Source organism: Chiloscyllium plagiosum, chromosome 12 (assembly GCF_004010195.1).
Source record: "Chiloscyllium plagiosum isolate BGI_BamShark_2017 chromosome 12, ASM401019v2, whole genome shotgun sequence".
NCBI classification, from domain to species: domain Eukaryota; kingdom Metazoa; phylum Chordata; class Chondrichthyes; order Orectolobiformes; family Hemiscylliidae; genus Chiloscyllium; species Chiloscyllium plagiosum.
In genome coordinates, this window is record NC_057721.1 from 25,774,028 (window position 1) to 25,799,598 (window position 25,571).

A 25,571-nucleotide genomic window follows, 5' to 3' on the forward strand; every position below is an offset into this window, starting at 1 on the left:
GTTGAATTGCTCAACCTCCTCGCGGGAGCACGAGGTGGCGCCAATGCAGTCATCAATGTAGCGGAGGAAGAGGTGGGGAGTGGTGCCGGTGTAATTACGGAAGATCAACTGCTCTACGTAGCCAACAAAGAGACAGGCATAGCTGGGGCCCATATGTCTATCTATGCAAACCCTTGTGCTTTCCTCTATCCCACTTCTGCATCATCTTTACTAATCATCGAGTTTCTTTGTTGCTCAAAGTTGTGCCACCTCAGGTTTCTTTATACTTGAGCCCTCTATCCTCTTAATTATTTGCATCTGTTCTTCAGTCCCTAAATCAATTGCTGTGTTTCTCTGTTGTTCTGCCTGGGCTATCTTTAATACTTGTATTCTTCTCTGCTCTTCATCACTGCGCTATCTTTGTTAGTTCTCGTGCTTTCTAGTTTTTCAGATTCCAATCTTTGTGCAAAACATTCTTACAGCACTGTGCCTCATTCACACTGCGCAGCTAAACCTTCCTGTTCTGACTAATACTTTTTATGCCTACGTCCTGTAGCTTTTGGCCCCTCGTGCAATTCTGCTCAAAATCCTGGTGCATTATTTTCCTCCATTTGCGGAAATCTTTATTTAACCTATGCTTTCAGTGCTGAACTAGGTCTTTCTGAAATTTCCTTCCACTAGAATCCTACCATCTTTACTCATTGGACCAAAGTGCAGCTTCAGAAACCCTCACTATCTGTCAGCCCTTTGAAATGTGAATTTAGTCTTGGTGGTTCTATGTGAAGTCTCCAAATTGTTTATTCTTATGACAATATTCTTTATTCTCAATTAGGACAACTTCCAAATTCAGCTCATCTTGAAATTATCCAAACCTAGGCTTCTTGTCCAGCATTCTTGTTGTTCAAGGAAAAATCCCCAGAATTCAACACTATTCCGTTAGTGCCTGACAACAACTTATAGGATGATATTGCTATGAAACCTTAAGGAGCAGATTCAGTGACTCTCAAACTCCTCACTGGAAAAAACAATCTTCTATAGATCCATGGCGCTAACGACTATGTTTTCATACTTTGCCTTGCCTGTTAGTGGTCAGCAGTTCAGCCAGAATTTAACGGCTGTCAGCATTGCTATACTGATGTGTTCTTTTGTGCAAACATACAGGCAGGCTGCTGGTCATACTTGACAGTAGGAATCAGGGCTGGAGTGGGACACTTTGCTGTATGGCACATACGACATCAATCTATGGCATGTGCCAGCTGCCTGCATGGCAAACACACTGAATGTTTATTCAATTAAATAGCCATATGAGAAAGTAGATGGGGACTAGTCTTTCATTTGAAGGTCCAATAGTGTAGGTGACAAAAGCATAGTGTATATGTAGACAAACTTTGTACTTGGTGCATTCAGCAACATGGACAGTGGTAGTAATTGAGGGTGCTTTAATGCAATGCAGATCATTGGTGCTGTAGATCCAGATGATATAGGGGATTATTTGGGTGACGCTCATTGTACTGACTTTGAAGAAGTTCAACACTAAATTACAGATATATGGGTAAAGATTCAGTGAAAGCGAGAGTGAGGGAAGAGCAGAAATGAGAGCTGTTGCAGATATAAATGCAAGCGCCTTAGTAAGAGAGAATGTGGGGTTGAAGCTCAGGTCAGACTTAACTGGAGGCAACTTAATGGTATGATAGAAAATAGCATTGCACAAGTACATGATTATGGTTCATCTTCTAGCAGAGAAGTGAATCTGAAGCCTAATTGCCTTGAATGTAGCTATGTCCTGACTTTTAAGCAATTTATATAAGAGCAATTTAAGAAATGATTAGTGATTTGTTTTCTCATCTCAATCAACTAATGTAACAAATACATAATGGCTTCTTATTGGTGACTGGTGCAGTCGGACTATCTCATGGCTGCAACAAATCTATTTTAAGTCTGATCAACATATTAATGATCCAAAATATAACCTTGCCAAGACATTCTTGGGATTACTTGAAAGTTGACAGTGGTCCATTTATTTCACTAACTTACAGCAGAGTTAAACAAATAGGAATTAAAAATGTCAGAGTTAATTGAAAATCTGATTCTGATAGATTTGAAAGTTTGATTTTAGTTATGGTTGACTTTGTACTTACTGTTCTCCCATCCGATTATAGTGGGGCACGAAGAGTGTTGCGTAGCACGGGATTGCGATTCAGCCCATACTATAAGTGGAGGGGAGAATGGTAGTATAAATGTTAGAACATACATCATATGTCAACAGTTACTGTGAAATAATACATTTATGAACATACATTAAATAGAAACATCCTACAGTATCATATAGATTAGTGTATTAATTCTGAGTGTGTTTTGGAAGTGTATCTAAGACAACAATGTTACAAGACTCTATATGCAAAGCTCTCAAGCAAAAGTGCAATATTTGAAACATTTTAAGCAATGCCACATGGTCAATAACAGAATGACCTTGGTAGTTAAAGACACGAAGATGCATTCGAAAATCGTATATTCTGAATTAGTCCATTGGTCCAATTTTCATGTGTCTGTAGAAGCAAAGTACATAAAGAGTTTATTGCTGATAGAATTCAAGGACCAGGACAAGCTACAGCTGTTATTCTGAAATTCTGGCTGTGACCTGTGTTTATGAGTTATGTATTTGAAAGCATGTGACCCGGACTGTAGACAGCCCTTTAGCTGCTAAAATTTCCAGAATGTTGCTTTTGAAAGAAAGATTGAATTATCATCAGTTGCAACCAGGCAGAATGAGATGGAGTTGGTATTCAGTACCATAGTAAAAATTAACTGTGTTGGTTTACAGCACATAGGAATATAGTAGAAAGTACTTTTGGAGTTTAAGTCTCATATACAGATATATAAATGTGGAAAGTCCTTTCATCTTCATATCACAAAACATGAGTTTTAACTCCAAAGTGACATGAAATAACAATCATTTTGATTTTTATACAAGCAGTGTCACTTTAGTAACTCACTGAGTTAAATGTGTATTGTACTTCCAAGTATTTGTATGTATATTGCAGTTTCCACAGCCCTAGGGTGTGCCAAAGCACTTTATAGGCAGTTTTTGAAGAGTAATCATTGTTGTGAAGCCAGAAGCATAGCAGCAGCTTGTACACAACAAAGGTCCATAAACAACATTGTGAATAATGAGTTGATTGTTAATTTTCAACTTTTGGTTTAGGGAAAGCTATTGGCTGGGACACTAGGCAGAGCTCCTGGTGAAAGGTTTTTGCCTGAAACGTCGATCCTCCTGTTTCCTCAGATACTGCCTGACCTGCTGTGCTTTTCCAGCACCACACTCTTGACTCTAATCTCCAGCATCTGCAGTTCTCACTTTCTATTAGGCAGAGCTCGCCTGTTCTTCCATGTGAACTTTAAACCTGGCTCAGAGGGCAGACAATGTTTTGGTTTAGCATCCCATCTACAAGAAAGCCCCTCAGAGTGCAGCTTTGCCTCACAGCTGAGCTTGCCAGCTTATATTCCTGCTCAAGTCTCTGGTATTGAGAGCACAACTGACTGAGCCATAGTTAGTACTTCACACAGTTGCTCCTTTTGGTCACCAGAAGTAACGTGGTTGTTACAATGTGGTCAATTCAAACAAGAGAAACCAGATAAAAAAGCATTTAAAAAATGCAGGAAATGATGTACTTACTTCCAGTTGGAATCAAGTCCCGATCAGGGATAAATAACTTGTACCCATAATGTTTCTCTAGCACATCTGGTAAGATCTCCAGAGCAAAACGTTCCTCCTCTGTGGTTTCTTGGTTCCACTGGTCAGGGTCGACTTTGGTGTATGATAGGTATGCATCATAATCTTTGTTCTCTGAAAAACAAGTTACATATTTTTTAACCTGAATGAACTCTATTGTTTTCTATTGTCAATGTGCTGCTCTTGGTTCATGAACAAGAAATGTCATTAAATAGAATCAGCTGATCAGTCTGTCAATCTAATAACCTCAAAATAACTGTTCTAAGCCAGACATCAAAATCAGCATTTTTTGTGAAAGAAATAATGAAAACAATCAATGCTTTGAGTTAGAAATGTTAACATATTTGAAACAGAACATCCATATCATGAGTCATTTCACAAAAAAAAAATTCTTAGGATCCCTTTAATTGTTCAATATTTTCCCCTTAATGTTTTAGTCTTTGTCTTTGAGGCTACACAATAAATATTATGGAGTCTACCACAGGGTAAGTTATAGATATTTTCAAACCAACCCATTTAGAGATGTTACTGAATGCTGACTTCCTACTCAGATGTTGCGGTATTATAACTGCATCACAAGAACCCACCTCAATGGGTCACACATTTATGCAAACTGGATGACAATAAGTCAAATCAATGGAAATAAAAATCAGGTGACATATAAAATAGGCTATCAACTTGCTATCACCTACATGACATTTTGCACAAAGTGAAATTTCACCCCCAATATATCTTCAATCCAAAAACAATTATATTGAACTCCCAAATAATCAACTAACTGAAAAACGAAATGAATGCAATATCTTGTTGATGCCACCTGTTCTACATTTAAATGTCAATTCTAATTGAAATAGCTAAAATGCATTATTCTTAAAGCTGCCTTCCACTAAACTTTGCCAAGACTGAATTATTATATATCAAACAGCATATAGTTCTAATTTTTACTTGAAATAGGAGCTACAACTGTTATTAAATCAATTATTTTTATATAAAACATACAAAACCTCAAATACCTAGACTGTATCCTGTTGCTCTTTTGGGATAAATCAAAATAACTTGATCAATTTATTTTAACTGATCTGCCGAATGAAGAAGGTATTGACATTTGCAACAAATGAATTCATCTAATGCAGAGCAAATAATCAGCAGAGACAACTGCTGCTCATTCATTTAGTGAAGTGATTCACTGTTGGTTCATTGCATGCTGTGTCTCAACATGAACTCATGTTCTAATTTCCCCTCAAAAAAGCAGCTGCACTTCAGGCTTTAAGCAGGACTAAACACTGACATCTTAAATACATCTGAGCTTCAAATAATTATTTGATAGCATTTCATGCATCAGTTCATGCATCAAGTCACAATTAACTTTATGTTCGGAAAAGAATGGTTTTTGTACCATTTAGTTTATTATGTTCCTCCTTGCTGCTGTTCAACATTACAACTTAGGTAGTATTTCAGTAATTGCTGTTACAGAAAATGTGTTAGTGGGAAAAGAAATATTATACTTGAGGATGATAATCACTTACAATGTTTAATGATTTGTTATGCCTGGTAGTATTTACATGAAGACAACAGAAATACTAAAGTAAAGCAGTAACCATTCATTTTGCTGTTCACACAACAATTTTAACTTAAAATTCATTGGGGATAGACAACAGACAATAGACAATAGGTGCATGATTAGGCCATTTGGCCCTTCGAGCCAGCACCACCATTCATTATGATCATGGCTGATCATCCACAATCAGCATCCTGTTCCTGCCTTATCCCCATAATCCTCGAATCCACTATCTTTAAGAGCTCTATCCATCTCTTTCTTGAAAGAATCCAGAGACTTGACCTCCACTGCCTTCTGGGGCAGAGCATTGCATATATACACCACTCTGGGTGAAGAAGTTTCTTCTTAACTCTGTTCTAAATAGCCGACCCCTTATTTTTAAACTGTGTCCTTTGGTTCTGGACTCACCCATCAGCAGAGACATGCTTCTTGCCTCCGGAGTGTCCAATCCATTAATATTTTTATACGTCTCAATCAGATCGCCTCTCATCCCTCTAAAGTCAAGTGTATACATGCCCAGTCGCTCCAATTTTTCAACATATGGTAGTCTTGCCATTCCGGGAATTGACTTCGTGAACTTAAGCTGCACTCCCTCAATAGCCAGAATGTTCTTCCTCAAATTTGAAGACCAAAACTGCACTGCAAAACAATACTCCAGATGTGGTCTCACCAGCGCCCTCTACAGCTGCAGAAGGACTTCTTTGCTCCTATACTCAATTCCTCTTGTTATGAAGGCCAGCATGCCATTAGCTTTCTTCACTGCCTGCTGTACCTGCATGCTTGCTTTCATTGACTCATGTATAAGAACACCTATACTTCGTTGTACTGCCCCTTTACCTAACTTGACTCCATTTAGATAGTAATCTGCCTTCCTGTTTTTGCTACCAAAGTGAATAACCACACATTTATCCACATTAAACTGCATCTGCCATGCATCCGTCCACTCACCTAGCTTGTCCAAGTTATCCTGTATTCTCATAATATCCTCCTCGTATTTTACCCTGTCACCCAGCTTTATGTCATCAGCAAATTTGCTAATATTACTTTTAATACCTTCATCTATATCATTAATGTATATTGTAAATAGCTGTGGTCCCAGCACCGAATCTTGTGGTACCCCACTGGTCACCGTCTGCCATTCTGAAAGGGACCCATTTATCACTACTCTTTGCTTTTTGCCAGCCAGCCAATTTTCAATCCAAATCAGTATTTTGCCTCAATACCATGTACCCTAATTTTGCTCATTCATCTCCTATGTGTGACTTTATCAAAGGCTTTCTGAAAGTCCAGGTACATTATATCCACCGGCTCTCCCTTGTCCATCTTCAGAGTAAAATCCTCAAAGAAATCCAGAAGATTAGTCAAGCATGATTTCCCCTTTGTAAATCCATGCTGACTTTGACCTATGCTGTTACTGCTATCCGAATGAGTTGTAATTTCATCTTTTATAATTGACTCCAGCATCTTTCCCACCACTGACGTCAGGCTAATCGGTCTATAATTCCCTGTTTACTCCCTCCTTCCTTTCTTGAAAAGTGGGACAACATTAGCCAGCCTCCAATCTGCAAGAACTGATCCTGAATCTATAGAACATTGGAAAATGATTACCAATATGTCCACAATTTCTAGAGCCACCTTCTTAAGTATTCTGGGATGCAGACCATCAGGTCCTAGGGACTTATCAGCCTTCAGACCTAACCATTTCCTGACTAATATAAATTCCCTTCAGTTCATCCATTACCCGAGGTCCTTCAGCCACTATTACAGCTGGGAGATTGCTTGTGTCTTCCCCAGTGAAGACAGATCCAAAGTACCTATTCAATTCTTCTGCCATTTCCTTATTTCCCATAATAAATTCACCTGTTTCTGTCTTCAAGGGCCCAATTTTAGTCTTAACCATTTTATTTTTCTTTTCACATACCTAAAAAAGTTTTTACTATCCTCCTTTGTAATTTTGGCCAGCTTGCCTTTATACCTCATTTTTTTCTCCAAGAATTGCCTTTTTAGTTATCCACTGTTGCTTTGTAAAAGTTTCCCCGTTCTCCGACTTCCTGCTCATCTTTGCTATGTTATACTTCTCTTTCATCTTTATACAGTCTTAAATTCCCTCATCAGCCATGGCCGCCCCTGCTTCCCCTCAGGATCTTTCTTCCTCTTTGGAATGAACTGATCCTGCACCTTCTGCATTATATCCAGAAATACCTGCCATTGCTGTTCCACTGCCATCCCTGCTAGGGTATTGCACCATTAAACTTTGGCCAGCTCCTTCCTCATAGCTCCATAGTTCCCTTTGTTCAACTGCAATACTGACACTTATGATTCTCCCTTCTTCTTCTCAAATTGCAGATTAAAACTTATCACATTATGATCACTATCTCCTAATGGCTCCTTTATTTTGAGGTCCCCGATTAAATCCGGTTCATTGCACAACACCAGATCAAGAATGGCCTTCTCCCTGGCAGGCTCCAGTACAAGCTGTTCTAAGAATCCATCTCAGAGGTACTCCACAAACTCCCTTTCTTGGCGTCCAGTACCATCCTGATTCTCCCAGTCTACCTGCATGTTGAAATCCCTCATAACAACTGTAGTAATACCTTTGTGACAGGCCAATTTCAACTCCTTATTCAACTTATACCCTACATCCTTAATTTTATACATACACAGAATGTTTTGTAAAGTTGATAAGATCTTCACTGCATTTACCCAAATCTTCCATCAAAGTGCCCAACATTTATATGTTCAGGTACCTTCATATTATAAATAAGAAATCAATAACACATTTATACATCTTATGCATCTATTACAATACCACATAAAAACACTCAGAAATACTTTTTCAAAAAGGACCATTAATTCTATTGCGTTTGTGTCCAGATATGCTGTCATAAGAATCCTAACATTTCAGTGATATTGATCTCACGAATACTCCTTACCTCCATCTAGTTCATCTGCTCCAAAATGATTGCGATAAAATAGCATAATATCTATCTTATAGCATTTGTACACAATCACCAGACAGACCAGCAGCAGAAGGATGGCCCCCAATCCACCCGCAAGTTCCACAGTGTACATCAGTTCTGGGATGAAAAAAAACAAAGTCAGCAGGGTGAAATACAGAAACTAGGTATTATTTGCAAATACATTATGTATTGGACATGCATATCTTCTTACATGTGGTTATCAACTGTATTTTTCTGCTTTAAGATTTAAGTGAAATTTGGACTATTCCCATGGAAATTTTATCGAACCAATTTCCGCATTTAGCATTGAGTTAAATTCTCAAAGGTACATTCCTGTTTTTTTTTAGGATATTGGACACAAAACAGCAAAGTTGCATGATAGACTTAACACTTTCCCCACATTTTGTACTCTTAAAATTTATGCCAAACTCTCAAGTCCTTTGAATCTGATTTCTTGTGCATCACCATCCATTTTTTTAACCCCACTATTTACAGTCATTCTCTGGATTCCCTGGACTTAGTCCTTTGCAATTCCTTTTCTGAGTCTCCACCTTTCTGCCTTTTGCAAGGTCTGCCTTATTTACAAAGGGCAATGGGAGCTGTGCCTCCCAGCTACTGTAATCTGTTTGATCAATTTTGGGAATTGGAAAGATTCCCTCCATACTCACCTCTCCCCTCAACTGGCCTCATGCCTTTTTAAAACAAAATCATTTTCTATCTTCTCCCAGGAGGCTGTATGGATGATGAGGAGTGGGTTAAAATGGCATGTGCTATGTTGGATGAGGAGAAAGTATCAAATCCAGCAGAAAATGGTGGATGCATCTGCTGACAATCCAGGTGCACTCAGCAAATGGACTGGAGAGAACTTCGGCTGCATGAAGGAAAGCAGTACTTTGCAGAAGTCACCTTCAAGAGTAATGTTGAATTGATGTTGAATTGATGTTACAGGTTATACAGCTGCTAAAAGCCCTCTTTCAGAAGCATATTTCTATAACATTTCCTCACTGATCACTAGAATTACATAGGTATTGTAATATCCACTGTAGAAAATACCACTCTAGCCATCTAAAGGGATAAGTTTTTGATGGGAAAATGTAGAATGCCATTGAGCTCTTCACACAGAAACATGAGCATTGGACGTTATCCATTTCAGGCACACTCTTAGCAATAGTGGCACAAATAATTATATTAATTTAATTACAGTAGATTTCTCTGGCTTCACCATGGATAGAATAAGTTACAACTTTAGAGAACAGTTGAATATATCTTTATGATGTTATCTATAAACTTTTTGGTGTGCAAACTGTAGCATAATGCCAATGAATTTCAAATATGTTTTCACTTCCTCAGTACCCTGCACTATCAAGAGTTCAGAGGTCAGAGGAACATCTTGCTTTTTGGCCCCTCGAACAAAACTCGTTATGGATGAGGGACAGCAATTCCCATTTACCTGATGAAATATAAAAACTTAAAATGGCACTGTTTTCACAGCTTTCTCAACTTCAGGATATTCAAAAGCACATCAGATGTCATCAAGTACATTTGAAGTACAGCTTCCTATTTGTACACAGAAAAGTCTCACAAAAATCAATGTTTTAAATGTTGGTTGAGAAATAAATATTTGTGAGCACATTGTGGAGAACTCCCAGTTATTCTGCAAAAAGTACGAAGGAATTGTTTACATTCACCTGAAAGGGCAGATTGTCTGGGTTTAATGAGTTATCTGATCAATACATAGTTCAGCACACATTCAACAGTGATCTGAAATGTCAGTTAAGATTTTTATTTCCAAATCTCTCAAATATGACTTGAACCCCAACATTCTGCATTGGAGGCAAGTATATTACCCTTAAGCTGACTTGGTTTATATTGCCTTTTCTTGTTCCTTTATGTCCTTCTGCAGCATAAGGAACTTGTCATATTTTTGTACTACTCAGTCAGGCATACTTTCAAATATTGAGTTTAATATTGATGTAGTATGGTTTGCACTGTTTTCATTGTTTCCATTTTAACAAAGAAAATGTTTTTAAAATGCCTGAACAAGAATACATTTCAGATCTGTTCCCAAACTTCTGTTTATGCTGGTTTATAAAGAAAATATAATAGGGTAACTCTTCCTTCAATCTTTCCTCAATCCTGCTGAGAAAGACCAATCCTCCAAATGCTGACTTCAGCAGCAATGAGAAACTCAGAGTGAGGAGAACTGCTGACATGAATTTACACTTTTGACTCGATTACATTGCACAGAACATTTTATGTTAATCCAACATCACTATCTTGGCAGCAATATGCCATCAGCTGGTCTAGTCTGGTTTCACACATAGATAGATTGACATTCAAATGAACTCATTCCAATCTGAGCCTAACATCCTTGCAGAATGTCTCAATTAAACTCTCGCTGAACCTAATGCACTTTCATTCTCAATTAAACCACCTTCAAAAGGCAATTTGAACGCACCATTAAGCATGTAGTATTCTGTACTGAATCTCCAAGATCACTAACTGTCAGATTTTACAGATTTATAACTTTCAACTAAAGCAAGGTAAATAGTGAAACAAATTAAAATATTTGTAAACAAGACATTAAAATTAAGCCTTTATAAGGGTGGCATGGTGGTTAGCACTGCTGCCTCACAGCATGAGACCCGGGTTCAATTCCGGCCTTGAGCGACTGTCTGTGTGGAGGTTGCACGATCTCCCCGTGTCCGCGTGGGTTTCCTCCGGGTGCTCCGGTTTCCTCCCACAATCCAAAGATGTGCAGGTTAGATGAATTGGCCATGCTAAGTTGCCCATGGAGTTTAGGGATGTGTAGGTTGGTGCATCAGTCGGGGGTAAAATGTAGAATAATAAGGTAGGGGAATGGGTCTGGGTGAGTTACTCTTTGGAGGGTCGATGTGGACTTGTTGGTCTAAATGGCCTGAATCCACACTGTAGGGATTCCATGATAACTTGTATTAGGAAACAACAATATTAATACAGTATAGGATAAACAATATTATTGTGTTATTGAACAGATTTTATAATTTTAGTACAATCATTATATACAAATATAAACTAACAATGTTCATTTACATCATATTTGTTATTCCAAATATTTACTCAATTATTAATGAGTAACATATTTGCACTCCTCTGCCCACATACGATTATCTAAATCATTCATCCCTTGGAAAGTTAAACACTTTACCTTCACTCATGGTATTTGTAGTTGAAATATACTCTGATTATGCTGTTGGTTAGGTCAGTTGGCTCGAAGATTGGTTTGTGATGCAGAGAGGTGCCTATAGCACAGTCCTAATTTTCATACCATCTGAGGTTACCATAAAGGCGGCACCTTCTCAACCTCTCCCTTTGCCTAAGGTGTGGTGACTCTCAGATTAAACTCAAGACCAGTTATGTCTCTCCAGTGAGAGAGCAACCCTATGGGATTATGATAAATTTCTGTTTTTGTTCTTTGATTATCCAGCTGAATGTGAAATTTCCAGTGTCTGACTGGGCAACAGTGGGAAGGTTGGGAGAATACAGTGAGAATAAGAAAATGAGAGTTACAGCAGCAAGACAAAAATAAAATAAAATAAAAGAATGACGAATTTTGGAAATCAAACAAAAACAAATAATGCTGGAAAAGCTTAGCAGGTCTGGCAGTATCTGTGGACAGATATCTGATTTAACGTTTTGGGTCCAGTGACCCTTCTTCAGAACTGATTCATTAAACATCTAATTCTTACCTAATCTCACTTCATTTATCTGCAGGTTGCTATTCTCCCAGGTACTAGTGAGAAACTAGACAGTGTCAATGTCTGTTATAAAGGTCAGAGTTTACTGCATGGCTATAGCTCACTGGCCAGCAGTTCCTAACATCTCAGTGCACACTTCATGGTCAGCGACTGCCTGTACTTACTTTCTCTACAGAGGTGCACATCTGCAGAGCATCAGTTACATCGCATCATTATGGCACATTTCACACTAGGTTATAAACAGGTCAACATTTGATTATGTACTGTGGGATTTATCAACACCTTACACTGCAGTGCTGATGCCAGAGTAGTTGGCACATGATATCAAGTATCTATGTTACGTATTGGGATAAGATGCATGTCTGTGCTCTTAGATTACTTTGTCACGATTCAGTCACTCTGCACTTAGCTGGATCCTCACAGCATCTCTCTATTGCCAGGCCTTTTACTGCACTGCTATGTCATTCAGAACTAACAGGCTCACAATACTAACATCCTGTCTTGCCTTTTCAGCATAGACTGAAAGTCAGGCAGTTTGTCATGTTTCCCAGAATTGACCAGCCCAGTCAGTGAATGTGTTGGTGTATGACAATGTCACACCTACAGCATGTGCCTGCAGTTTATGTGGCAAGCACACTGCATGAACTCCCACCAAATGGCCATGTCTGAGAATATAATGGTAGCAGCCTGGAAAACTGAAGCAAGCACAAAGAATGCTCGAAAAACTCAGCAGGTCTGGCAGCATCCATAGAGAGGGAAACAGATTTATCATTTCGAGTCTGGAAGATTCTTCTTTTGAGTGATGTTGTCAGATCCTGCACTGTGTTCTGTTACCCTGATACACTTGCATAGTATGATCTATCTGAGTCACACAACACTTTTCACTGTACCTCAATACAAGTGACAGTAATAAATCAAACAAACCAAATTTTTAAAAAAATGCTTCTGAACTGCTAGCACTTTTGGTGGATGCTATAGCCCTTAGTCCAGTCAGGGGATGCCACCAGTCAGTCAAGGTCACCATTCACATACTTACATGTAACGCTGCTTTCTTTGGCTAATGTGAGGGGTCAAGATTTCAGTAATTCAATCAAACTTAAATTTTCTACTGTATTGGTACAACATGGTTTGTGCTGCATATATCTGAATAAAGGCGGAGTTGAAAGTGTAGTGCTGGAAAAGCACAGCAGTTCAGATAGCATCTGAGGAGCAGGAGAATCGATGTTTTGGGCATAAACGCTTATCTCTCAGCCCCAGAGAGATAAATGGGAGGGGGGTGGGGCTGGGAAGAAGGTAGCTGGGAAAGCAATGGGTAGATGGAGGTGGGGGAGAAGGTGATAGATCAGACAAGGAGGGCGGAGTGGATAGATGGGAAAGATGATGGACAGGTCAAAAGGGCGGCCTCGAGTTGGAGGCTTGGGACTGGGATGAGGTGGGGGGAGGGCAAATGAGGAAACTGGTGAAATCCAGATTAATCCTGTTTGGTTGCTGGGTCCCAAGGCAGAAGACAAGGTGTTCTTCCTCCAGGCATCGGGTGATTAGCGTTTGGCGATGGAGGAGGCCCAGGACCTGCATGTCCTTAGTGATGGATAAAGGCTAACATGTTAAAGGTCCTCAGAGAGACAGTCAATGGCCCTCCCTGTTCGAGGTAACTGTAAGTACTGTATTGAGGACTGTTCTGAAGCCTGATTTGTGTCTGCTGCAAGTGGCACTGGTCACATAACAAAGGAGCTGTTTTGTTTCTCGATATTCCCCACACAGGAACCATCCACATTGAATCCAGCCACTGCAGATGTTAATGTAATTGTGGCCAGAGTTCAGTAAAGTTCCACAGGAATTGTAGAGGCCCAAGTGTATCGGTGAGTCCAGGACCAGCAGCTGCTGACCAGCCTCCACATGAAGAAATGGCTGCAGCAGTTCCTTCAGCTTGCCAAGGAGATTCAGCGTGGCAACAACTTCCAGACCTCACTGCCATTTCAAACTGAGGATGTGCCCGACTCTGTAACATAACTGCATCATCACTTACTGGAATGGGCTTGGTGTTCTGAAGTGGTGGGTGGTCATCATATTCCGATGGCCAAGGTGATAGCAGCATTTAGTGGTTGCTGTCAAAGATCCACTGTAGGGTCTTTCAATTATCAACCCACAGATGTTTCAAGGCTGTTTACCCATGCAATTTGTGCAAGCTTATACCACTTCATCTTGTTTTCTGCTGGAGCCTGGGCTACAGCAAAGAAGACGGCACCAGGTAACATGGAATGCCAACATCCTTGAGAACTCCCATGTACCTGCTTCATTCCAAGGGCTGGGAGCCAGGGGATACGGTCTGCCTGACGACTGCAGCTCTAACCTTGCCTGAGGCTGGGGGAGACATAGCACAGCCCAATCTTCAGCTAGGACCACGATGGAGCAGACGATAGGCCTCCTGAAGTTAAGATTCCGATCCCTGGATCGGTTGGGTGGTAGGGATAAGGTTATTGGTGCAGAACACTCTGGATAGGGTGTGCTGTGTGCTATGCACTCTTGCATGCTGTACTTTGGAGCAGACAAAAGAGGGATATGATCAATGTTGAAGAACTGGGAGAACGGCAACAGTCTTCCAAGGAGAAAGGTGAGGACCTTCCTTCTCATCATTAACATCCTGAGGGCTCAGGTGTGGCAGGCAGGAAAAACATTCTGGAAACTCTAAAGTGTCCTGACAGGGGAGTGTGGAGGGAAGCTGTGCATGTGTCACTCCTTCTCTCTCACTGTCTCCTTGAGAAAAAGGATCACCTACAGTAAGGCCCAAGTGCCCTCATTCCCATGATGCCTTGCTGCAGATGCCAAACACCAATGGCTAAAATGGTACACTGCAGTTCTGTGTGCATCTCCAACAGCCACTGTTCTGATGGACCTGGCCTTCCATGGAAACATTCAAAGGTATATGAGCTGGAGCCAGAATGGAGCCCTTCATTAGGAAGGGCTTATGCCCAGAACATCGATTCTCCTGCTCCTTGGATGCTGCCTGACCTGCTGTGCTTTTCCAGCACCATTTTCCTGACTCTGATCTCCAGCATCTACATTCCTCAATTTCTCCTGGAGCCAGGTTGGTACTAATAACTCCTTCAACCTTCGACAAGTCAGCCGAATGTCTTTGACAAACTTGCTTGCTGCTCCTATGTCTATTTGTGCATTTGTTGGTGCCCTGGAGAGGTTCTTCCTTGGCCAGCTGGAATGACATGCCAGTGATTTGCTCACCAGAAGGTGCTCCCGAGTCTAATCGAGATGAAGTATCTGAGATGGTGGAGGGTGCAGGAAACACTCTTCTTGGTGCATGCTCTGAGGCATCTGTGGTTTTCTTCTTGGAGATGGAGGAAGAGATGTTGAACGTAGGGGCTGCTGACATGAAGGTAGAGACTGTACGGATGTTATTGGAGCCTGCAGAACACAAGAGGGGACTGCACAGCCCAGGGGCAGAAATTTGAGCATGTTAAAAATGCACAGACAGCAGTGGAAATAGGGAAGCAGACATGCACAACACAATGAAGCTTACTTGGTTGCTGGGAATGTGGAGGTCTTGGCATCCCTACATGAGGGCTCACAATCCTCTCCTGCTAAATCTAGGAACTTCTCCTTGTCGGGGGTAAGAAGATGAATGCCAATCTCTCTGCCACCTGCCTTTCAGCCCTATTGTGGGTCATTTTCTCAGCAGATGGAGTGAAATGGAAGTAGCTGGTATTGCAGTTAGTGCTGATGGAAGTGGAGGAAAGGTGGTGAGGTGTCCTGAATGAGTAAGATTGCAGAGGGACAGAAGGAATTCGCTTTTTTATGGAGGGGGGATTGGGACCCTTTGAGTGGGAAATGATTCACGCAATTTTGAGACTGGTCATAGTGAGCCTTGGTGGGCTGGGTTAGAGTGAGTGAGAGATAGAGAGAAGAAGGTCTCAATGGAGTGCAGAAAGTCATTAAGCTTCTCAAGAAATCACTGCGTGTTCCCTCGGACTGTTGACACCGCATTGTCTCTGGTGGTGTCTCCAGACCAGAGTGGCAAGGTCTGGTGCCGTGATAGTCTGCTCTGACAGTCCTGGGGAAAAGGAGTGGTCTTCCTTCACACTGCCCCATCCACCTCACAGGTTCAAAAATGTCTCTCTCAGACATGGCTTTTCCACATGTGCAACACCACACTAAGGGGAGAAAGTGAGGACTGCAGATGCTGGAGATCTGAGCTGAAAATGTGTTGCTGGAAAAGTGCAGCAGGTCAGGCAGCATCTAAGGAGCAGGAGAATCGACGTTTCGGGCATGAGCCCTTCTTCATTCTTGAAGAAGGGCTCATGCCTGAAACGTCAATTCTCCTGCTCCTTGGATCCTGCCTGACCTGCTGCGCTTTTCCAGCAACACATTTTCAACACCACACTAAGGGCAGTTCCTGGCTTGCAGTGTTTGAAATGGTGTGTGGCTGGTGTTTAAACATATGCAGAAACAGCTTGAATGTCAGAAGGTGTCAGCACCAGTGATCAGTCCTGCCTCTGCAGAGAGCAAGACTGTGGGAGACTCGCCGCATGGAGGAAGGGTGCATAAATAATAAGGTGAGCAGCGGAGAGTTGCATTAGGAAAATCACCAGGGCTCACTGAGGGGAGCCTTCGCGAAACTCCCCCAAAACATAAGAAAACTCAGCCCTAAAGTGTTTCTAATAACATGTAATAGAAATACTTCAGGATGTACTCCAAAGCCATAAATACATGTACACTTTGAAAAAGAAAATTGAAAATATTTACACACTGGTTTATTGTTTTCATTTGAGTACTTTGTTGCAAACAGCAAAAGTGTAACAAATGCTTCAGGTGAACGTAATCCTTCAGAATGGGGGAATTGTTTGTACGTGTGTAATTCAATTATAATTTTGGTTCATAATTTTCCGATGTGGCACCTGGGTTGACGATTGAGGCCCTAAGTCACTGGTATATCATCAACTAATTGCTGAAAGATTCATCTTCACAATTGGGTCCATACCTTAGCCTTTCAATCAAATATTTTAGAGTACAATGATGGAGTGTGTGGCGTGGTGTTTAAACAGAGTGAGAGTAGTGTGAAAGAATAAGGCTGTATGTGTGGGTGAGAGTTAGCCATGCCAGCCACGTGATGTGGGGAGTAAGGCTTCATGGTTGCTGTGCCATGATGTTGCTGGGCAGGGGAAATATTGGATTGCCAACACTTGTCCAGGTTCATGGCAGCCTTTCAAAGATGGCACGGGCACAATGGTACCTGTGTTTTAGCCAACTAGCGATTTATTCGGAGAATGGCACTTGATAAGATGGAGGTGGAATCGGACATAACAGGTTTCATAGTGGTTGAGAAGGTAATTAGTGAGGCTCATCTATAAAATATAGCAAGAAAATTCACCAGGCCTCGTAGATGGAATCCCTCCAAAAATCTTGATGCAACTTGGACACAGCCACTTGGGGTGGCACGATGGCTCAGTGGTTAGCACTGCTGTCTCACAACGCCAGGGACCCGGATTCAATTCCAGCCTTGGGCGACTGTCTGTGTGGAGTTTGCACATTCTCCCCATGTCCGCGTGAGTTTCCTCTGGGTGCTCCGGTTTCCTCCCACCGTCCAAAGATGTGCAGGTCAGGTGAATTGGTCATGCTAAATTGCCCATAGAGTTAGGTGCATTAGTCAGAGGGAATGGGACTGGGTGGATTACTCTTTGGAGGGTCGGTGTGGACTAGTTGGGCCAAAGGGCCTGTTTCCACACTATAGAGAATCTAATCTAAAACCTAAGATTCAATCATTAGTCTTTCTTGCAAGAAAAGATCTTACAAGCATCATACCAACTTTATTAGTGATAGGGAAGATAATATAAATTAACATACTACAACTCTTTTAACATGTTGCATCCAGGCAATGTGCTGAGAATTCCATTTTTTCAGCATCACAGAGCAGAGACTTGCCCATCAGCTCTAATATGACAGCTCTGTTTATTTCGGGCTTGCTGTCAGCGCTCCCATGGGAAAAGAAGACAAGGCCTGTTTGCTAATGAATCTTTTCAACAACTAAGGACATTCATTTAGTGGTGTACACTGAAAACATAATTTTGTGACCAAAAATGGAAAAAGCAGCTCGACTACAATGTACCTGCAGGAATGATCCTTTAACACATGACTTGCAGCTAATGAGTCATCCAGCTGACATAATTATGATGAAACATAATAATGTTCATATCTGAAGTACAGGTCTTTCTGTTAAAACATGTGTTTTGTCAACGTGAATTCACCGTAACGTGATTGACGAATCGGGGACACTGCTTCCATGGTGCAAACTTTTAAAGTGTGTGTCGACTGTAATGTGATTACATTGCCTACGCTTTAAACGCTGTTTCTAAAGTGTGAGGTTTCTATTACGTGACCATCGCATTATAAAAGAACTGACTGTACCTAAATTTTGAAGGGAAATAGGTCAAAAGAGAAAAACTCCATTTTGCTCCTGGACAAATTGGTAAACATGACAGGGCAAACTGTATTCCTTTTTTCTTCAAGTATGCCAGGTTTTGGTTTACAGATTGTATTTCTCTATGAGCAGATGTTTGGGTGGTGGGGAGATTGCTATGAGAACAAAGGCAACTTGCAGGGTAGGATTTAAGAAAGAAATCCACCTCATGCAATAAAGCACTATTACAGGAAAACCACAAAATTCAAAAAGCACATTATTTGTGAAAAGGAAAAGTAGAAACAAAAACAGAATTTGCTGGAAAAGCTCAGCAGATATGGCAGCATCATGGAGTTCCGAGGAAGGGTCATCGGACCCGAAATGTTAATTCTGGTTTCTCTTCACAGATGCTGCCAGACCTGCTGAGCTTCTCCAGCAACTTCTGCTTTTGTTTCTGATTTACAGCATCTGCAGTTCTTTCAGTTTTTAAAAGGAAAAGCAGGACTGATTAGGGATCAGAAGGAAATTTATACTTAGAGGCAAGAGCTAAATAAATATGATGCAGAAACTGCCAGGCTATGGTGACAGAAGAGGAAACTCAGTCACTAGAGGGATTTCAAATTGATGAGGAGGTGAGTTGGATAGTTATCGTTAATAAATCACCAGACCAGATGAGGTGCATCCAGGATACAAACGAAGTGAGAGTGGAAATTGTAGAACATTCAAACATAAAAATTAAGAGCAGGAGTAGGCCATTCAGTGTCTTAAGCCCGTCCCACGACTCAACAAGATCGCAGTTGATCTGTCCCAGCTTCAAGTCCTCTTTTGTGCCACCTTCATATAGCCCTCAACTCCTTAATATATCACAAATTTGCCTCCTCTTTAAATACTTCATGGTCTCTGGGCTGGAGATTTCCAGACATGTACTACACTTTGAGAGGAGAAATTTCTTTGCATCTCAGTTTTAAATGAGTGCCCCCTTATTCTGTAACTGTTTCTCCTAGTTTGGGATTCTGCCACTAATGTGGAAATATCTTCTCAGTATCAATTCTTTCAAGCCCTCTTCTATATTTCTGGTCTAGAAATTACAAACTAAACTCCTTACACTGAGGTAACCTATTTATTAACAATTCCTAACCATCTCATTCCTTCAGGAGAAACTGTTATAACATTTAGCTTCAACCAAGAATTCTATAAACTGAAAATAAAAGGGCTTTTCAAGCTATGGGCAGTTTCACAAAGTTAAAAAACATCCCTGATGGAAACAAATGCACTACATTGTTTACTTTATTGTAAAAACTCTCTCAATATAAATAAATTCCCATTAGCCTTCAACAATTATAACTTGCTGTTTTTCTTTCGCAAATTCTGGTTCAGAAAGCCTTACAAGTTAATCATTAGACTTGGAAACCATTTTCTCCATTCATCAAGTTTTATAACTACAGCTTCTGTGGTTCTTCCAAACTCTTATGAGATTCTTCTAAACTCTTATGAATAAAAGCGTCACTAGTTATGTCTTTGCAACTTAAAAAAAAGGCCTATTAAGACCCTCTGTCTTCTTGTGTTAATGAATCTATCATCAATCTATGATGATAGACTATGGCCATATAGTGAGTTCCTTTCTTTTGCAAGTACCTTGCAGGTGGCAACTAATTGAATGTCTTCCTGAAATCCAAATGCACTACATTAGGGAAGGTGGTGGAGAAATCGCAATATCCCTGGACTAGCAATCCAGAATCCCAAGCCAATATACTGGTGACATGAGTTTGAATCCCACATGGCAGTTTTTAATTCAATTTTTAAAAAAACCTGGAATAAGGAGCTGACCAAATGGAAACCATATAACCATTATCAATTATTGTAAAAACCCATCCAGTTCCCTAGTATCCTTTACATAGAAAATAGGTGCAAGAGTAGATCATTATCCCATTAGCCTTGAGAACTATATCTAATAAATGTTCAATGTTTGGCCTCAACTGCTTTCTGTGGTCGAGAATGCCACAAGCTCACACTTGCTGGGTGAAGGAAGGAAATCTGCCATCCCTAATGTGTCCTGGCCTACATGTGACTCCAGACCCACAGCAATGAGGTTGGTTCTTAACTGTCCACAGGGCATTAAAGGATGGGCAATAAACACTAGCCCAGGCAGAAATGCCCATATCTTGTGAATGAATAAAACTAACTATCACTTCCTCTCTGCCAACTTTGTGTTTTATCCTCAAAATAAATATATTCTCTGGCAAATTTGTCAAACACGATTGTCATTCACAAAACCATGTTGACTCTGTTTGATTCCATTAAATTCTAAATATATTTTCTGAATGGGCAGCTATTCTTTCCCTAAGAATGGACTCTAGTATTTTCCCAACAACAGATGACACCTTGATTAGCCTATTGATTTCTGCCTTCTATCTCCTTCTTTTCTTGAACATTGGGATCACATTAGCAGTTTTCTGAAAGTAAGCCTTGTGATCAGTGGATGAGTGAAGTAACCATGTGGACTTGGTTTTCTTCTTTACCAAAGGTAAACAATTTGTGGCCATAGTATTTTGATTTCAGGCTGCAACTTGGCTTGCTGGCTCAGATATTTGTTTTGGACTTTATGAGGTGATCTTTCACTGAAACACAAACAAGCAATGCTGCGCATTTGGTTTAAATTTTTAAAAGCCATATGTTTACTACACAAAAAATGACGAAGGAATAGAAATAACCAAAGTATTTACAGTTGACACAAATTTCAAGATTCCAAAATAGAGTGAAATAGAATTCTATTAATTTCAACTGCACGTCTTTATAGAACTTTCACCAAAGAGAGTTCCATTTCCTATTATATCTGTTGCACTTAACCTAATTGGTGCACCAACTGATAGCCTCTTCTTTGAGCTTTCATACAACTGAACTTAAGCATTCTCAGCTTCAAATAACCCCTTAATTGTTTTAATCAATCATGCCTGGTCTGGAAATTTCAAACTAAGCTCCTTACAATGAGGTAACCTATTTATTAACAATTCCTAACTATCACATTCCTTCAGGAGAAACTGTTATGCACATCTATCTAGCTTCAACCAAGAATTCTGTAAAGTGAAAACAAAAGGGCTTTCCAAGCCACAGGCAGTCTTCTTAAGCCAAAGAACATTGCTGATTGAAATAAATGCACAACACTGTTTACTTTGTTTGCTCATTAAAAACTTTCTCAAAGAAACAAATTCCCATTAGCATCCAAAAATTGTACCCCACATGCTATTTTCTTTTTAACAAACTCAAAGCCTTACAAGTTAATGGATTTGAAATCCTGAAACATACTCAGTTTGATCCAATTAACCACTGAAAAATAAACCATCTTCCATATTCAACTTGTTTTAACAACAGCTTCATTGGATCAACTTATAAGTAAGAAGGCAAAATTCAGCATCAACTATATCTTTCTTGGAAGAATCTTCTAAAGCGATGGGAGTACTGAGCTCTGATGAATGACTTGGAAGACTTACATTAAGAACCTAATGATTATTGTTTAAAACTAATTATTTACAAAAAGACCTGCCGCTAATTGATAATATTACAGCGCTTACAGGTTGCAGATGGTCCTCAAGTTAGAAACAGTAGGACACGTACCTTACAATTCCAAGCAAATTACATGCAGCTGATTATGTCAGTGAAATCTCCACAAGTAGCAAGACAATATTTAGTTTACAACGGAGGCAAATAGATTCTGCATTGAAATTGTTGGTAATGTTCATCCACAGTGTAAACCACTTTCCTAACTGTGCAAAATTACAAGACTTACCCAAGAAGAACTCATCAACCAGGATTTTAAAAATAAAAAATTCTTTGAGAATACTGATAACTTCAAAGTTAAGATTTATGGCTTCAAAAACTGCAATTACCAGGAGCAGAACTTGCTTGGAGATGTTGGAGGTGGAGCAAATTACCAATTATGATCAAACAGGCAGTGGTTTTTAGTAGTAACCTGGGGCTCTTCTGCTCTCTCTGCTTTCCTTTATTTCCTCCTGACTTTATTTTTCTTGAAGATTTTGTTTCTACTTACCTTCTGACAAACGACTGGTGAAGAGCTTCATCCACAGGGAGACTATTGGCCGCAGTGGCTTGAGAGGCAGCTTGAGCAGTGTCATCTTTATGGGCCCATGTTCCGGTGTCAGTGGTGAGGTGACGGCTTCAGAGCTGGCTGGCTGGTGGTGGAAGGATGTTTCAGAGGCTGCTGTTGTGGTGAAGGCAGTATGGTCCATTCCTCATTGCCATTGTGGCCACGTTCTGGTGGGCCCCATGAAGTAGTGCTCTGTGTCAGCATCTTTGGCGGGGTGGGTGGGTCTGGCCCGAGATTCTAACAACCTGGGTTGGTGGTGACTTCAGCAGGACGTGGGCATAATGGTCCGGCCCAGGATTCCATGTCTCCGGATTCAGTGGCTTTCATGTCGGCTTTCTGCAACGGTGGAGAATATGGGTCCTGTCTTTCCCTCAAAGTTGGGCTTTGTCTTAATTTTTAAATTTTGCTTTACATATGATTTCTGTTATTAATATAGATGTCAGAGTATGGCAACTTAAGCCATAAAAATACAAGTGATAAATTACCACAAATACGGCATGGTGGCTGAGTGGTTAGCACTGCTGCCTCACAGCGCCAGGGACCCGGGTTCGATTCCAGCCTGTCTGTGTGGAGTTTGCACATTCTCCTTGTGTCTGCGTGGGTTTCCTCCGGGTGTTCCGGTTTCCTCCCACAGTACAAAGTTGTGCAGGTTAGGTGAATTAGTCATGCTAAATTGCCTGGAGAGTTAGGTGCATAGTTAGGGGGAGTGGGTCTGGGTGGGTTACTCTTCGGAGGGTCGGTGTGGACTAGTTGGGCTGAAGGGTCTGTTTCCACATTGTAGGGAAGCTAATCATCAACAATATATGATGCAATTTACATGTGCTGTCCTGACCTTATCTTTACAACTGTTAACATAAAGCGTGAGTGAAAGTGGGAAGTTACTGTAGGTGATGTATAACAAATTAATATTAACCCATTGCTTTTGAAATAACAGAAGGATTTGATAAAAATGAGTTCAAATGTTTGTATGACAATATTGTTAGCAGCAAGTTGGAAATGAATACCAATTTAAGTGTTTCTATAAACATTTTTACAATTGTCGACATAATTATTCCTTTAACATCTGTAAGAACTTTATCAGCAACTGCTCTTTTTGTGCCTTGTTGTAACTTAAATTTCTTTGTAGAGTTTAAGGAAACCATTTCATTGGCAATGGATATGGTTTATCGTATAAAATCACAACAGTTACATTGAGCTGGCCAACCCACATTCTGATACGTAATAATGCATAATGATCTTGCACTACTAATTGCTACCCATTTGGGAAAGGGGCAGATACAATCTGCAGAAATTGTTTATGGACTACAAAAACTCTATCTTGATTACTTATCACTGAGAAGTGACAAGGCTTCCCATCATTCTGCAACATATCGTTCATCAAACAAACAGAGTGTTCAGCAGGACAAATTATCACCATTTGTCAATGCCATGATCTTGAGTTTAAACAGAAAAGGTCGCCCTTGTTACAAAACTAAACAAAAATGAAGAAGTTCCATACATTTAAATGATGGATTGTCGTCATTCTCAAATAGCTCAATGCCTGAGGAAATGTTGCCCACAGTATAAATGCATCCACATTCCATCTGTCGGGTAACAGCTATGTCCTCAGTGGCATCACTTATCCTGTTATAAGAAAACATGTATCTGATCATTGCCTTCTATTGCCCAGCAGCCTGATTAAGCAACAGTTGTGCAAAGGGAAAGAGTATTATTAAATCAATGGTAACAGCAACGATGTTACAATCAGCCAGTCAGAAATGGGAACAGTAAATGAAGTACTTGAATGCAAGTCTGCATGTAACATTTGTAATAATTTTTATAGACGGAAGAAATGATCTGTTTACTGACCAGAACACAGTTTAAGGTATAGAGGGCATTGATTCAACAATATTAGTTACTTCTTCAGTCACACCATAATTTTCAACATTTAAAACTACATGAAAATAATTTCTGGTTTGTCAAGGACACAATTTTTTCAAATGTGCTGTTCGGTAGTAAAATACACGACAGTCATTGTCATTACTTGTAACCTTCCAGCCATGAAGTACAGCACATTTATTAGCAGATGAATTCCAGAAGTGCAGTTCATATTCAATAAAATAAATTCTTTCAAAAAATTTGAACTGCACATAAAAGTAATTTATTCTTTAACATGTATATAATCTGATGCACAAAGATGCAAAGTACACAATATAAAACACTGAAGCAGGGAAGGCATATTTTTTTCCAACACAAACATTAAATGGTACATTAGGACAAAGAGAATACAACATTTCACACCATTAGCCTTCTCATTATTTCTATAGCAAAATCCAGCTGTGGTGCTTCTGCCACTGCAAGAAAACCTGGATGTTTGTCTCTGTTATAATACCGAAGGGACCTTACCCCTCTTTCATTCTTTGAATTTTTTTATTGCTGCTTTTTCAGGAAAACATCAATATATCCAAGATCCTGAATCTTTCTTTCAGCACTCAAGTGGGCTAGTGTGAGATAATTTCTGTAACTAAAATGTACTTAATTACAGATATGAACTGCAGCAGAGGTGGCTCTGTGAAGGCATGGGATGAATCATTGAAAAAACACATACTCTGTCACCCAACAGCTATACTGTCACTTGCTCTCAAAGTTAAAATAGGGCAGGTGTACTAGACTGTGGAGTATAAAATTATTGAGTGAGATTCTAATGTAATGTGCACGACCATACAAGAATTTGTCTCTCTAATTGCCTACTGACTGCAAATTCAAAGAAAGAAATCCTTTTCATTTGATATAATTTGGGGGCACACATTACCACAAATGTAGTCAATATCCCCCAGTCTCTGAAAAATCCTGTGATTATACAAAAATTGATACATTCAACCTTCTCATTTATCTGCCAAGGATCACAGTCAAATTGTATTAACTGAGCTACCTTGGTAAATTATTTGTGACTTGATTTATGGAATTATGCACATGGAATTAATGATCTGGCAGAAATCTCCAGTGGTTGCTTGAAATGAGTCATAGCACACAAGTTCTGTCATGTTGTGACCTTCTCGAGCACCATGAAGATAATCATTGAAAAGTCTAATGGTCTGCCTGCAGCAGTGAACAGAGCTC

General features: G+C 40.1%; 1 protein-coding gene across 4 annotated transcripts in view; it reads right to left on the reverse strand.

Moving 5' to 3' along the window:
• il1rapl1b (interleukin 1 receptor accessory protein-like 1b) overlaps positions 1-25,571 on the reverse strand; it is a 1,390,568-nt gene that overhangs the window by 10,226 nt on the left and 1,354,771 nt on the right. For 3 of the 4 annotated variants that reach the window (XM_043700749.1, XM_043700748.1, XM_043700750.1), the window contains 3 exons: positions 8,201-8,344; positions 3,653-3,823; positions 2,118-2,186 (listed from right to left, as the gene is read on the reverse strand). In XM_043700749.1, coding sequence (XP_043556684.1) covers positions 2,118-2,186; positions 3,653-3,823; positions 8,201-8,344 — 384 coding nt within the window. The remainder of the gene's footprint in view (positions 1-2,117; positions 2,187-3,652; positions 3,824-8,200; positions 8,345-25,571) is intronic. The other variant, XM_043700751.1, reaches the window with a different exon arrangement.